The sequence below is a fragment of the Amphibalanus amphitrite genome, unplaced genomic scaffold (genome assembly GCF_019059575.1).
Source record: "Amphibalanus amphitrite isolate SeventyFive unplaced genomic scaffold, NRLGWU_Aamphi_draft 000412F_arrow, whole genome shotgun sequence".
Classification (NCBI taxonomy): domain Eukaryota; kingdom Metazoa; phylum Arthropoda; class Thecostraca; order Balanomorpha; family Balanidae; genus Amphibalanus; species Amphibalanus amphitrite.
Window position 1 is genome coordinate 63,244 of NW_024881906.1, and position 15,443 is coordinate 78,686.

Sequence of the window (15,443 nt, forward strand, 5' to 3'; positions counted from 1 at the left end):
CAGTGTGCAGAAGGTGCAGAGAGCACACGAAGCCGACAGTAGACATCTGGCGGTACCCCCGCGGGCGGCGCACTACACGCACACACGGTGACACACAGGACTAGCCGCGGAAAGCCAACGAGCGCTACCGAGCTCCAACCTTGACGTCAGGCCAGCGGGTCGGCTGAGGCCCCAGCTGAGTGTGCTGCTCCCGGTCCGGTCACGAGCGAAACGCACGCACACACGCACGCACACACAGACAGACACACATACCGGGTCAGGGCCAGTTGACGCAGCGACAGCGGCACCCAGCGAGCGCATTGTTACAACCATAGATGTTATCTATGTTACAACCCGACGGTCCGCGAGCACGCACCGAGAGAACACGACTACAAAGTTGTAAAATTTCGCGCTTTCTGGCTTTTAAGCGTAGTTCCTAAGTGACGGCTAGATAAGCACCTAACACCGCATTGTATATTCTCCTTTCCTAACAGCATCTTAAACATAACTAATCATGATCTTTAAACGCTCTAAATAGCGGTTTTACACGAAAATAAATAACACATTCTGGCAAACCTATGCTGAGAGCAACACGGTAACACAAATTTACTCATACGACAACGTGGCAAACATCACAACCTAACAAAGGCCATCCATCATCCCACTCTCCCTACCTGCATGGTTGCCGCTCTTAGCACCCGCTATCCTCCCGCCGTACCTGAGCCAATTCCACGAGGTCCTCGAAGCCCGCCTCGAACTGCTCGAAGTTTCGGAACGCCACCATGCAGCCGACGCGGTCACACGACTCGCGCTCCGGCAGCAGCGGGTGGCCCGGCTGGTCCAGCTTGCCGCTCAGCCTGTCAGACCGAGATGGAAGGGAGAGGGTTAGTTAACAGTCCAATGGAATAAGAACGCGGCTCCTGCCCACTGGTCAGTGTGGGGACGGGGAGCGGGTCACTGGTCAGTCTGAGGGTGGAAGAGAGGACGATCGTTGGCCAACTCCTGAGGGGAGAGCTGGGGTCAGAGGAGACAGTGATGAAAGGCACGGGAGGACACTAGGATCGATGGGAGGGTGCGGCGGGGACCAGTTGGTCTTTGGAAAAGTAGATAGGTGAGCGAGAGAATTCATAACACAAAAATGGGATTGTGTGCTCGTGAAGACTGAAGAGGTTCGGAATGAAGCCAGGAGAGGGGAAATGGAATAAAAGGATGAAAATAAGTTGAAAAAGGTGTCTATGAAAATGCGGTCTTCTCTTTCATCTGTGTATTTCTTTGAGTCAAAAGCTACCTTATGAAAATGATAATGTTCTAAATCTGTGCATAAGCCGCTGTACGCCAGAGAGGTGTACAGAGTTCTATGATCTGTGAGAATGACAATCTGCGTTGACATTTACTGGACTGAGACTTTATTTGAATATGACTTATGCTTAAAAATCAAAGCCCGGCAAAACTTGACTGATAAAACGACTGATGACTGAACATAGATGCATATGCATGTGAACACTGTGCATAAGTGAAGCAATGTAGCAAGCAAAATGTGCAGCATGAATCAAGCAGACAAAAAAATGAAAGCACGAAAGAAAACACCAATGTTTCACAACAGAAAGTAAAACAATAAGATAGCGAATCGTGCAGCACGAGTATAAGTTAGGAGGGTACAGAGGCCTCTTGCACCAAACTACCTAGCTAGGTAAAATCGAAAAACCGATTTCAAAATAAGCTAATCTAACGGTGGTAAATTTGTTTGCAATTGCCCAATACATAATCCCACATACGCTTGCCAAATTTTGCACGCAAATTGTTACATTTGAGACTTGGACTGGGTATACGATGCAAAATAATCCAAGCATTGGTGCAAGAGGATTTTGGTGCAAGAGGCCTCAGATACACATTTGCCGATAGTAGCTGAGCGAACATTAAAAACACAATATCTGCACCAAATGGCCATCATCAACACAGGAGTCAGCTCTTCCATCAAGGCCCTCTTGTGTGTTGAGGAAGGACGAGAGTACAGTCAAGTGCGGACCCGGCACTCCTCAAGTGTGACCAGAAGGCTCTGAGCGTGCCTCAAACGGTCGTTCTGACCGTGAACATGACCGATGAGCCAGACTCAACTGGAAGACCTCTAAGGCGAGGAGAGCTAGTCACCGACACAGCTCTTGCCGCCCAAAGATCAGTGAAAAGTATAGACCCGCTGGAACGCACTGCCGGCGTCGGAAAGGCAAAGTGAGCTCGATCGGAGAGACCGGGCCGAGTCAGTTCGGCCGATCCGAAAGAACCGAAGAGTCGAGGACTGCTGAGTGCACAAATGTTGGGATATTGTGACCGCGGACCGGCCGTGTGGGGCCCAGTGGGGCGTGGAACAGGGCGGGGTCGGCGGCCCGGCCGTCCGGCCGGCGAGCCGCCTGACCGCCGCGCGGTCATCGCGCATGCGCTCTGTGCCGTGGTTATATAAGGGCGCGACCGTGACCAGACTGGGTCAGTCGGCGGGTCGCCGTGTCCGTGATTGGTCTTCGGTCGCTGGAAGCACAATACACCGTGTTGTGGTATATGCAGCTTTACTTGGCCCTAACATATTTTGGCGCGGTCGGTAGGACCAATAACGTAAATGGGCTGCATATGAGTTTTTAAGAAAGAAGATTGCTGTGAGAGTTCTGTGACGGCCTACGCAAGCTCACGGTGGAAAAGGTGGAGGGAGCCGGTGAGTAGAGACTTTGGGCGGTGAGAGGTTCTCTCCAGTAGAGTTCAGTATAACAAACTATGGATTTATCTACCATTTTCCTTTCAAGAGCTTCGAAATTTAGTGGAGAGTCGGGGGAAGTGTGGCAGAAATGGTTCCGCCGATTCGAAGCTCAGACGGCGAGCATGAAAGCCGGGGACCGGCTGGCGGCTATGGTGGGTCTTTTGGACGGAGTCGCACTGGACACATTCGCGTCACTCACCGAAGAGTCACGGAAGGACTACGGCAGGGTGGTTGAAGCACTGAAAAGTCGGTTCGGTCGGCAAATAAGCACGTTGCAGGCTCATGCCGAACTCAACCGAGTTTGCCAGTCACCTTCGGAGTCTGTTGAAGACTTCTCAGCCAGGATCAGAGAGCTGAGTGGGCTAGCCCAGCCGGCTCTGCCCAGCGAACACAGTGGTATGGAGGGATTCCAGTGCGGCCGATTCATCTGTGGCCTCCGTGACACGCAATTGCAAGAGAGGTTAATCAGCCAAAACGTATCCACACTGACTGACGCGGTACGCGTTAGTAAAGAATTCGAGGAGACGAGGAAGACGATCAAGGCAGTGCGAAATCATGAGATCGACGTCATCGGGGCGGTCCGCCCGGTCGGGGGTGAAGCAACCGCGGGTCAAACAGAAAAGACTGTGACGGACAACAACCGGCTCACAGCCATCGAAGATCATATTCGCGGGCTACACGAGTCGATATCGGCCATCACAATGGCGCCGAAGACGACAACTGATGCGAGTAAGTCTCGCCGACTTCCCCGGTGCTACCGCTGCGAGCAGCCGGGTCATTTTCAGCGAGACTGCCCCGAGCGTAGCCGTGGTTCACCTAGCGTCAGATGCTTCGGCTGTGGAGAATTGGGTCACCTCAAGCGACACTGCCCCATTTCACTGCCGTCGACAAGGGATGGGCGCGCGCTGCCGCTCTGCTTATGTTGCGGGCAGCAGGGCCACTGGATGGCGGGGTGCCAATACTTCCAGGGTGGCAGCACTGGCGGAGGCCACTCCGAGACAAGAGCTGCTGATCCCCGGCGGGGCGCCGGTGCGCATCAGGAAAACTGAACCGGACTGGAGCCGTGGGACAGGTCCCAGTCCTCTCGAAAGCGTCCCCACTCACGGCGTCGGCTGTTCGGGTCGTCATTCACGGCGCTCCGACATGGGCGCTGGTGGACACTGGTGCCGACTTCACCATGATGCGAAGAGGATTTTATGAGGGGAACCCAGCACTCAGAGCAATCCGGCTCAGCCCGAGCGCGCGCAATGCTATCGGAGCGGGAGGTACCTCCCTCCAGGTAGTTGGTGAGTTGGAAAACCTCTCATTATGCATTGATGGAGTCAGCTTCCGATGCCCGGTAGTGACCGTGGCAGACGACCTCGTGTACGACGTGATACTAGGTCGCGACTTCACGTGCATGCATCGCACGGTCATCGACGACGACGCTGGCTCATTCAAGATTGGAACCATGAGCGTTCCCCTGCCGAGCCGGGAGCAGGTTCGCCCAAGACGTGCGCGAGTGCGATTACTGTCGAACGTCGTCATTCCAGCACGGTCAGAGAGCGTGGTAGCCGGTAAGCTGGAGAGAGTGGACGGCGTGCAGAGTGATGAAATGGGTGCAGCCGGGATATTCGAGCCATCAACCGTAGCGGAGCGGGAGGGACTCCTGACTCCGAGGGCTCTGGTCGTTGCAGACGACGACGGGTGCGTCTCGATCATTTTGACAAACGTTGGGTCTGAAGAAGTCCGTGTTCTCAGAGGCAGTGACCTAGGGACATTTTATGATGCTACAAACGAGAAGGACTGCGAGTACAAGTTGTGCCTGGCTGCAGACGGAGGCGTTGAGGACAGTGATGATGATGACGTTGATGATGTGAGCTGCAGAACAGAAAGGCGTCAGAATACGACTGTGACAGAAGTACTTGATGTGGACGGATCTGACTTCTCAGCGGAAGGAAAGGAGAAGCTCAGAACCATTCTCAGCGAATATGCAGACATCTTCAGTCAGTATGCGGGTGATATCGGCAAGACAGATTTGCTCGAACACCACATCGACACAGGGGAGGAGGCTCCCGTGAAGCAGAGACCACGGCGGGTACCAGTTAAACTCCGCGAGCAAGTCGAGATGCAGAAGACGCAGATGATGAAAGATGGAATAATTGAAGAGAGTACAAGTCCTTGGTGCTCCCCAGTCGTCCTGGCCAGAAAGAAAGATGGAAGTTTCCGCTTCTGCGTCGATCTCCGCGCGATCAACAGCCGAACTCGCGGATGTGCGCATCCTCTGCCGAGGGTCGACGAGGCGTTGGATACCCTAGCGGGGGCGACGTGGTACACGACGCTCGACATGGCGACCGGTTACTGGCAGGTCCCGCTGGCCACAGAGGACCGAGAAAAGACGGCGTTCTCCACGGGCAAAGGACTCCATCAGTTCAGGGTGATGGCCATGGGTCTCAAAAATGCTGGAGCCACATTCCAGCGACTCATGGAACTGGTGCTTGCAGGTCTGGACTCGAAACGCTGTTTAGTCTACCTTGATGACATCATCATATCAAGCAGATCCGAGGACGAGCACATCGCAACGCTCCGTGATGTCTTCAAGCGAGTGAGGTCGGCGAAGCTGAAGCTCAAACCAGAAAAGTGCCGCCTCGCAAAACGCGAAGTTACGTTCCTCGGTCACCGGGTCGCAAAGGAGGGACTCCTACCGGACCCACATAACATCCAGAAGATACTCGACTGGGCTCCACCGAAGACGGAAGAGGGCATGAAGAGCTTCCTCGGATTGTGCGGATATTACAGCCGTTTTGTCCCACAATACATGGATCTCACGAAGCCGCTGAGGGAAGCCAAGGTGGTGGGTGACCACCTGACGTGGACGCCGGAAGCTGAAGCAGCTTTTGAGAGTCTGAAGCGGGCGCTGACTGCACCTCCAGTGTTAGCCCTCCCTACGTTCCGTGGTACATTCGTCTTGTACACGGATGCGTCCGACTCTGCAGTCGGTTCAGTGCTCGCGGAGCGGGTGGGTGACACGGAGAGAGTCATCGCCTACGACAGTAAGGTGCTGACAAAGCAACAGCGCAGATGGCCAACATATGATAAAGAACTCTGGGCCATCGTTCACGCCATCCGGCGATTCAACCAGTACACAGTTGGAGCAGAATTCGAAGTCGTGACCGATCACAAACCACTCACGGGTGTACCGGAGTCCATCAATGTGGAACGTGACGGGACGGGAAGACGTGGCCGGTGGGCCATCGAGCTGAGCTCTTACCAGTTCCGGGTGGTTGTCCGGCCGGGCCGTGATCACGGCAATGCCGATGCGATGTCCCGGCAGCGACCAGTCAACGGCAATATCTGGACGGGTAAGCGCAGCAAGTCTTGTCCCGCCGAAACCGGTCAAGCACCCGTGCATACCGCAGCTACAAGAGCCCAAGAACCTGCTGGTGAAGAGGAAGAATGTGGGGGGAAGACTCGAGGCGCAGCAGAACTTGACCAAGTCTGCGCACTGCCTACTGCGCCACCTAGTGCGAAGGGTGACCAGGCGGGACGCCTAATCACTGAAGCACCAGGACAATCGGAGTTGCAGACGGCGCAACAAGAGGACGAGGTCCTCAGTGTCATGCGGAACGCCTGTCTGGGCAGTCGGGAACCACCGCACGATCACCCTCTCGCCGAGTGGGAGCTACTGCGTGGGAGCTGGACGCAGCTCGAAGTGCGGGAGGGCGTCCTCGGCATGAGGACGAAGTGGGGCTTCCGGGCCCTGGTCCCCGATTCGATGCGATCAAGGATCATGACGCTCGCCCATGACCATCCGACGTCCGCACACTTGGGACGGAGTCGAACAACGGAAAGAGTGCGACAGCGCTTCCTCTGGCCCGGCATGTTCGCGGACATCCGTCGGTACTGCAGCACGTGTGACCTTTGCCAACGGCGCCATCGCCCTGCACCGAAGAAACGGGCTCCTCTGGTGACGGAGGTCACGAGTCAGCCGTTCCGCAGAATTGCGATTGACATCACTGAGATGCCGGTGTCGGAGAATGGCAACCGATATGCAGTAGTCATCATGGACTACTTTTCTAAATACGTCCGAGTGTACCCAGTCAGACGGCAGGATGCCGAAACCGTAACCACGGTGCTGTTGGATTGGGTTTACGACATGGGGGTGCCAGACAGGATTCACTCGGACCAAGGAGGCCAATTTGAGTCTGCGTTGTTCCAGTGCATGTGCAAGCGACTGGGCATCCAGAAAACGCGTACAACGCCCTATCACCCCGAGAGTGATGGTATGGTAGAGCGTTTTATGAGAACACTCAAGGACATGGTCGCCAAATACGTTGACCCTCAGGGAACGAACTGGGACGCTGACATCAAGGCGTACTGCATGGCTTACAACACCTCTGTGCACAGCGTCACCGGATATTCCCCGTTCTTTCTGCTGCACGGATTCCACCCGAAAACGCCACTCGATGCGGTCATCAACCCTCCGGATCGGGCGGTAAATATCCGGTGCTACCTTGAAGACCGTCTAAAGGCCATTTCAGAGGCTTATCAGACGACTATCAGGAAAACCCGGGCCAGTGCTACGGAGGCTGCGACCCGATTCAACCAGCGCGCGAGCGGAAAAGGGTTCGAGGCTGGTGACCGGGTATGGATTCGGGATAATAGGGTATAGGGCTGGGACTGTACTACAAAGGCCCGGGCACCATCATCGGCCGCCTCGGAGGAGAGAGAGGAGTAACGTACCTCGTCCGTGACGACAAGGGCAAGGAAAAGGCTCTGCACTTCAACCAGCTAAAGCCAGCTGTGGAACGGGAGTCCCACAAACAGGAAACGTCTGGAAGCACCAGGAGGGACGACGCATCGGACACAGCCACAGAAACGGGTCCCAGGAAGCAGACGGGGTCCGAGAAGACTGGACCGGATCCACTGGCGTTGTACTACCTCTGCCGGCGGGCCCGAGATCAGGTGGGGAATGGGGGTACATCTGTGCGGGGCGCGTATGTGACCAGGTCTGGCAGAGTGTCGCTCCCCCCAGATCGTTTTCAATCTTAGGCCTCGGATGCTCTCGATGTGCATCACCAGTGTCTGAATCAGTTTGTATTTCCGGTCGCGTTCCGGTCGCGTAGTGTGTTGCGTTTCTTTGTTACTTGACCAAGTGGAAACGTTTCTTTTATGGGGGGAGGAGTGTTGGGATATTGTGACCGCGGACCGGCCGTGTGGGGCCCAGTGGGGCGTGGAACAGGGCGGGGTCGGCGGCCCGGCCGTCCGGCCGGCGAGCCGCCTGACCGCCGCGCGGTCATCGCGCATGCGCTCTGTGCCGTGGTTATATAAGGGCGCGACCGTGACCAGACTGGGTCAGTCGGCGGGTCGCCGTGTCCGTGATTGGTCTTCGGTCGCTGGAAGCACAATACACCGTGTTGTGGTATATGCAGCTTTACTTGGCCCTAACACAAATGCGCTCCGACCGCTGCCCGCCGTCCGGCGGCCCGCCCCTCACGCTTTTCTTCAGCTAGCGAGCCGAAGCACAGCCTCTAAGCTAGCAACCAGCGCGTACCCAGCGAGCAACAGCGCAGCCAAGGCGCAATACTAGACCAGGGCCCGAGGCGGAAAGTCTGTACTGATTTCCAAAAAGAACTGATTTCCTTCACCATCAGAGCGGAGCCACAGGCCAGTCGCCCCAGATGGGACAGACCTTCGTCACCTGATCGTAAACGGCAGATAAGGACAGCACAGACATGCGCGTACAGCCCGACGCAAGCGTGAATCAGTCACAAACGCATGTGCGTGCCCACCACCAAATGCATCAAGCAAACATATACACGTCATGATGGAAATATAAAAAAGCTCTGAAATCAGGAGAAAAAAAAACGAAAATAATAGCAGTGCGAAACAGAATATATGTAGAAGGACATGCCGTCACAGTTTCGAGAAAAGAAGAAACACAAGAAAGCAGTGCATGTAAAATCAACAACCAGTGAAGACCAATAGTGTACACTGAAAGAGAATGTCGAAAAGATAGCGACTCCATGCCCGATGCAGAGAAAAAACCAGAGATAGTGCAGTGAAAGAGGCAGCATTGTGCGACAGGCAGCGGCGGCAGCTGGCGTAGAAGCAGCCGCGGAGCAGCCGCACATGGCAGCATCTGGTGACAGCCCGGCGAGAGCCGTCGGCGGGAGAGCCAGCACCATGGGGAGGGGCCGCCGGAGCGGACCGCGCGGGCAGCAGCGGCGGCAGCAGCGGCGGCGCGTCAGCCGGCGGCGCAGCGTTACCTGAGCGCCGGCGAGCTGCTACTAGAGAGGGCGCCGTGGCCGGCCGACGGTACGGGCCGCTGCAGCGTCGCCGGCGAGTGAGGCGACGGCGAGCGGGGTCGGCCGGCGCCACCCACCGACAGCAGGCCGGTGGCGCTGTGCGACGACGGCGGCGCCGCGCGAGACACGCTCAGCCGCTTCAGGTTACGGTCGGCGCTGCAACAGAGCGACAGCGCCGGCCGGCTGGTCACCACGGGGCACCCACCCACCCCTCCACCGGTCACCCAGGCGTCACGGACGGGGTGGTGCGGACACGGCACGGCACGGCACGGCACGGCACGTGATACGGACGCGGCTCACAGACGACACTGAGTGCTGCGCCGGCGGACGGCGGACCGGCCGACGCCGCCCTACCTGTTGGGGTGAGACGTCGGCAGGAAGAAGCTGAACAACACCACGCAGATGGAGAATCCGGCAGACGTCGGCAGCTCAAAGTGCTTCACGCACGCCAGATCGTAGGAGATGTAGGCGCGCCGCACGTACACCTGAGGGAATTCGTCAACAAGGTTAGCACATGACGTAGGAACACATCAAAATAGTGTCGCATCAAAGCAAGAGGGTTGTCCCTCGGAGCATGGTGCATCGTCCAAAAAGCTTGTTACATGAGTAGCTCACTAGGTGTGCTGAATGTCATAACTTGTCAAATAGTTCCCCAAACACCTTTAATTATATCACTCGTCCAGCCCTGCAGTAGCTTCACCAGTCACCGTGCTCACCTCGAGTGACGACACTCGCACTGCAGTCTTGTGGTGGTAGAAGAAGTCGTGCAGGATGTCGAAGATGCTCGTCTCGGAGAGGATCAGGTTCTGCAGGTTCTCCGGCTGGTATCCGCGGCCAAACGAGTCGACGGCGGAGAGGAAGATGGACTCCATCTGGTTGTGCCGCAGCTCATAGGCCGGCTGCTGGGCCGTGATCAGCATCTGTCGAACGGTCGGGAGGAAAGACAAAGGGAAAGCGGCGAGTTAGCTGAAGCCGTCTTGCTCAACAGCCGATGAGAGGCTGGTCAACAAATAGAAACACTAAGGTGATTACGAAACAAAGACGTCCACACATTACATTTCTGATCAGTTCAATTAAAAGTAGCACATTTGGATGCTAAATCATACAAAAAATGGCAATTCAATGGCTTGTCCAGCTATTCTTCTAGGCAGCCGCCTCAATGCAATCAGAGCCAGTCATCTGTCGCTCGGTAATAATCATTAAAGAACACGTCTCCCAAGACGTCCTGCCGCCGAACCGAACTGGGTCAGCAGTACGTTCAGCGCCAGCTAAACCGTTGGCTCAGCTGCCGGTTCGCTGCTGTACCTGTCTGGCTCGCAGTGCCACCTTGGCGTTCTCTGCAGCTCTCGTACCTGTCTGGCTCGCAGTGCCACCTTGGCGTTCTCTGCAGCTCTCGTACCTGTCTGGCGCGCAGCGACACCTTGGCATTCTCGGTGCGACTCAGTGTGGTGAGCTCCTCCATGATGCCGGAGAGTTCGTCGGGCATCTGCGGGTCGGCCTTCACCAGGTAGTCGAGCAGCAGCGTCACCAGCTGGTTCTTCTGCACCACCTGTGGCACAGCGGGAGCGGGCGAATGGTTAGCATAGCAGAGAATAGGTCGAGACTACGGGCGCAAGGGCGGACTTTGGCACAAGGCGCCGCATCGTTAAATGAAATAGATGGCAGGAATCGCAAACAGCAATAAGGAAACCTAAGCATCAAACAAAATGAATAAAAACCACAGCAAAATCAGCACAGATGAGCAATAACTAAGAATTTGCATAATAACGTCAGCTGGTTAAAATGGCAGACTCAAGGCTCACAATGCACATTTAACTGCTATTGAATTACGCAGAACGTTATTTCCCGAGCCGTACCATGGAGTGTGAGAAGATGGTCTGCACCACCACGGCCATGTCGTCCTTGTGCTTCTCTGCCAGCAGGTGGACGCACTTGTCGTACGAGCCCACCTGGAACTGACTCTCCACCTGGGGACGCGGCATGACGGTCAGGGTTCACAGGTCAAAGGAGCCATTGAGCGTGATTTCATAAGCGGATGCAAAACGTATGGGGACCTAGTCAACAAAAATTTGAGCTAGCCCGACGTTGAATCATAGTTCCTTCCTTCTTGTAATAAGATAGTTTCAACAAACACCAATCGCCAAAAAGAGATCCACCAGCGCTCTGCCAAAAACCAATCGCCGCCGTACCCTTCCGTAGCGGTCCGCCGGCCGCCTGCGTTACCTGCAGGTAGAGCCGCAGCAGGTCTTGGACGACCGCCTTGAGCCGGCCGCGGATGCCGCTCCGGTAGCGCTGCACCAGCTGCACCACGCCCTGGGTGGTGAGGAAGAAGTCCTCGCGGTCCTGGCGGCGCTGCAGCGTCGCCGCGTGACTGGAATAGAGGGGAAGGGATGGGCAATGGTGAAATAGAGAGCGCGACAGAGGGAGGCTGGGAAAGAGAAGCAAAGGCGTTTCCAATTCCGACCCTGTTCAAGTAATGGGGTAGGTATCGACAATGACTTCAATCGCGAGTCCCAGCCCGGAAGACAGGCCTCAGATCCCTTCCACCATTAGTCAGGCTAGGAAAGAGACCCTCCGCGCAGGTCTTCCCAAAAGTCTCTTCCCAGCCCGCGAGACAGTTCCTTCCTCGTCCTTCCACTGCATAGGCCGGAAGACCGACCCGTCCCGTCCCGCTCCGTGCCTTTCCAGACTAGAGAACAACCAAGCCCGCCCCTCCGCCAGGCCAAAAGACAGTCCATCCCATCTCCTCCAGCCTACCCAAAACTCAACCAGGACTATCCGCACCTATCGATGACGTTGGCGATTTTCTGGCTGGGGAACTGGGTGAGCACCGAGGTGATGTTATACGAGTACTGGTTCAGCAGCTGCCGGATCCGCTTCTCCACAACGGGCGGCACGCGGCCCGAGATGGACGAAATGATGTCCTGTCGGTCGAGGAGGATAGACGGTCAGATACGGCAAGCAGAAGCTCTCCCTATATCAGTCGTAGCAGCTCTATCTATACCCGGCCTGCGGTAACTGTATAACTGTATTTTGCCTTGATGAGAGTTACCGAATATGAAACAACGTTCAGCTGATGATAGCGCTGTGATATTGTTAACGGCAGATACGGATAACTACGATCAGCATAATGTCACCAGAAGCAAAAGTGATTACGAGCGAGCGAGCGCAGCGAGCGAAGCGAAGTCTTTTCAATATAACGGAAAAATCTCAGTATGAGCGGCCCGGCCCGGCCCGGCCCGGCCTGTAACGCTTTTGAGAAGCTTATATCTCAGCAACCGCTGGACCGATTGGCCTGCGGTCTTTTTTGCTGGGTAGCCCCATCCCTTCTACCCCGTAATTGACTACTTTTGACACACTTCAGTGACTGTCGTGGCACGTGCCACGTGAAAAGTCAAGGGTGAAGCTGTTTTGCAAAAGTAGTGATTTTGAGAGGCTCATATCTTAGCAGCCGCTTGGGCGATTGACTTGCGGTAATTTTTGTAGGGTAGCAGCATCCCTTCTACCAAAAATAGGATACTCTCGATGCACGTGGGTCACCCCCGGTGCACGTGCAAAATACAACAATAAGAGGCATCGAATTTGTTCCCATTTTAATAACTCGGTAATTACTGGGGCGAATTCGCTGAAACTTGGCATACAGGTAGGCACCTATCAGGCAATGCATTCCCATGTGTTGCGGTTAGGGTGCTACTGCACGTGCGCACGTGCAGGGGGCGCTTCCAGATCTCGAGAACGGCTGGGCCGATTGCGCTCAAATTTGGTACACGGTTGGGGACCGGTTAGTAGGGTGCCGTGCAAAAGTCAGTTTGGACCCCGTTTGCACGTGCGCACGTGCAGAATGCCGCTACCAGATCTCAGGAACGGCTGGGCCGATTGCGTTCAAATTTGGCACACCGCTAGCGACCGATTAGAAGGGTGCTTTGCACAAGCCCCGTTGGAAGTATCCTCTCGCCCTTACGCACGTGCAGGGCTCACTATCTCGCTCGCTCGTTCTTCGCCCAAAAGGCGTTTTACTGGTAATAATAATGACCCGATGCCATTTTAGGGCCAGCCGCAGCCCACAGCTGCTGTCCGAAGCCAAACAGTGAGGGTATATCGCGTCAGTCCACTGACCTGCAGCTCGAGGAGCGGCAGTGACGGGTCCCGGAGCGCGGCCATCATGCTCTCCACCGTCTCCTTCACCCGGCTCAGGAACACCGGCTCCGGCAGACAGTAGCCTGACAGCGGGCACAGTCACACTCAGTACACCAGAACATTTCAGCACGAGGGTGTGAAGAACACATATGAAGTTATACATTATTGCTTGTCACGCAGGAATTACGAGTAAAACAAAATACACGACGTAGCGGGTGAATTTCTAGGAAGACTAATATGTAAAATATACGATCGTCTATAAGAAACATTCTTTATTCAGGAGAAGTCAAGGAAAGCCCATGGTTGCCCCATATGACTCTCAGACTTTCCCCGTACTTTTTCTGAGCATATTCGAGCGTCCGCTCCCCTTCCCAGGCTTGGTCCCCGTGTCTCACCGCTGAGGATGTTCTCGAGCCGCTGTTTGTCGCACTGGAAGCGCTGGTGCAGCTGGTCACCAATCACCTTCAGGTCGTGCTTCACCTCCGGGAAGGTGCCCGTGAAGCGGCGAGCGCGGGTCACGCGGCTCGGGTCGTCCACCTGACAGAAGACGCAAAAGTTAAATGGCGGAGGACAGAGAAGGTGACAGGGAGTCGGGAGAACGGATACAGTAACAAAACTGCCTCGATCTAGTTAATGAGATTACCGTCAGCAGTAGCTTGTGATGCCACAGTTTGTGATGCAATCTTTAGTGAGAGCTAAGGTGAGACCTAAGCTTCGAGAAGGCTGTGTGAACTGTGGCCAATCAGCCACGAGTTGATAGCTGTATGGCATGACATGTTTTAAGTCTATCAGCTTTGATTGACCAGCTTTGAGCAGGCAGAAGGTTGTGGTCTATGAGCTGCGATCTGCAGAGCTCTACCCGTACCTCGAGTCTGGCGATGATGTTCCCGGCGTTGAGCACTGCGCCCGGCCGTTTGTTGTACGTCACTGAGCCCGACACGGACGAGTGGAGCGTCATCACCATTTTCATCACCTGTTGAGGTGAGCAGACGGATCAGTGTCAGAGCGGAGAACCGCGCGTGGGGACATGGAGATGATGGCCACCAGACGCGCACAGGGATATCACTGGATTCCGGCGCACGGGTCATCACTGACACCAGGCGGCTTCTGATGCAATCATTCTCTACAATTATTTCCGAATTATTCCAGTCTTTCGTCTTTACAGCCGGCATTCCCACCTGGGTGATCCACCTCCAACTCGAAACATGACTATCCGATGATATTCTCGTGAAGCATTAACCAACAATGACTGTTTCATCATCGATCTCGAGCAGTAGCGAACTGTCCGTCCACCCTGTGACCTAAGGATAACCGTTCCTACCCCTATTTCGCAGTAGGGCTGGCCGGCGACCACGTGATCAATACCCAATGCCAACCGTTCCCACCTTTATTTCGCAGTGGGGCTGTCCGGCGACCACGTGATCTTACCTCTATTTCGCAGTAGGGCTGTCCGGCGACCACGTGGCCGCCGTCCTCCACCAGGTAGTTCATCAGTTTGCCGGCGGAGGGGGCGCGGAGGATGGTCGGGTCGTTCTCCTTCTCAAACACCACCGTCTGGTTTCCAATCACCACTCGGTAACTGAGGTGACAGAGCGGGAGGTTACCATCGGTTACTGTACCGAGAGGCGGGTAACGGTAGCTTGTCTCAGGCCTCGCTTCATCACACTCAACTGATCTGTATTTTAGACATGCCCTTGAACTTCGAATGCCACAAATAAACGTCTTCGATTTTCCAATAGCATTCATGAAAACCGTATCAACAAAAAATAGCATTTATACGCCTGTTACGGCTCGCATATTATTTCCTCTGCTGAGAAATTGAGAAATCTCACCTGTCGACCTCCTCCTTCATGTACGTGTTGAAGCTCATGCCGTCGACGGAGAGCAGCATGGAGCTGTCGCGCATCCGGTGCACCTCGATCTCCTTGTAGGAGTTGTTGAGGGCGAGGAAGTACTGGTTGGGCCCTGTCCGTGAGGCGCTCACCACGTACTTGATACCGTCCAGGATCAGCTCCACCTCAACAGAGTTGATCAGACACGACATCGGCAGAATTTGACCCCTGTGGGATGGCAACAGCATTTAACAGGAGTTGGTGCCTTCTCAGGGTTAAAAAAAATCATCTAGCATCAAACACTTGATAATCTGACCTAGGATCAAAAAAGAAGGAAGGAGTGAACTGCGATTAGCTTGCTTTGAATTCCCATGATCATCGCTAAGACACGATATTGGTGAAACTGTGATGACCGCTACATTTCGGCATCATCCACAGTTGATAATGCTGATCGGACACAATAAA

At 55.1% G+C, this 15,443-nt stretch overlaps 1 protein-coding gene across 9 annotated transcripts in view; it reads right to left on the reverse strand.

Moving 5' to 3' along the window:
- Window positions 1–15,443, reverse strand: part of LOC122390843 (acetyl-CoA carboxylase-like) — a 54,747-nt gene that overhangs the window by 23,190 nt on the left and 16,114 nt on the right. For 5 of the 9 annotated variants that reach the window (XM_043384186.1, XM_043384183.1, XM_043384187.1 and 2 more), the window contains exons 12-25: window positions 14,979–15,206; window positions 14,575–14,725; window positions 14,012–14,119; window positions 13,542–13,683; window positions 13,126–13,229; window positions 11,794–11,933; window positions 11,233–11,380; window positions 10,866–10,976; window positions 10,409–10,558; window positions 9,726–9,929; window positions 9,364–9,494; window positions 8,971–9,165; window positions 698–836; window positions 140–184 (exon numbers count right to left, since the gene is read on the reverse strand). In XM_043384186.1, coding sequence (XP_043240121.1) covers window positions 140–184; window positions 698–836; window positions 8,971–9,165; window positions 9,364–9,494; window positions 9,726–9,929; window positions 10,409–10,558; window positions 10,866–10,976; window positions 11,233–11,380; window positions 11,794–11,933; window positions 13,126–13,229; window positions 13,542–13,683; window positions 14,012–14,119; window positions 14,575–14,725; window positions 14,979–15,206 — 1,996 coding nt within the window. The remainder of the gene's footprint in view (window positions 1–139; window positions 185–697; window positions 837–8,970; window positions 9,166–9,363; window positions 9,495–9,725; window positions 9,930–10,408; window positions 10,559–10,865; window positions 10,977–11,232; window positions 11,381–11,793; window positions 11,934–13,125; window positions 13,230–13,541; window positions 13,684–14,011; window positions 14,120–14,574; window positions 14,726–14,978; window positions 15,207–15,443) is intronic. The other 4 variants (XM_043384184.1, XM_043384190.1, XM_043384191.1 and 1 more) reach the window with 2 other exon arrangements.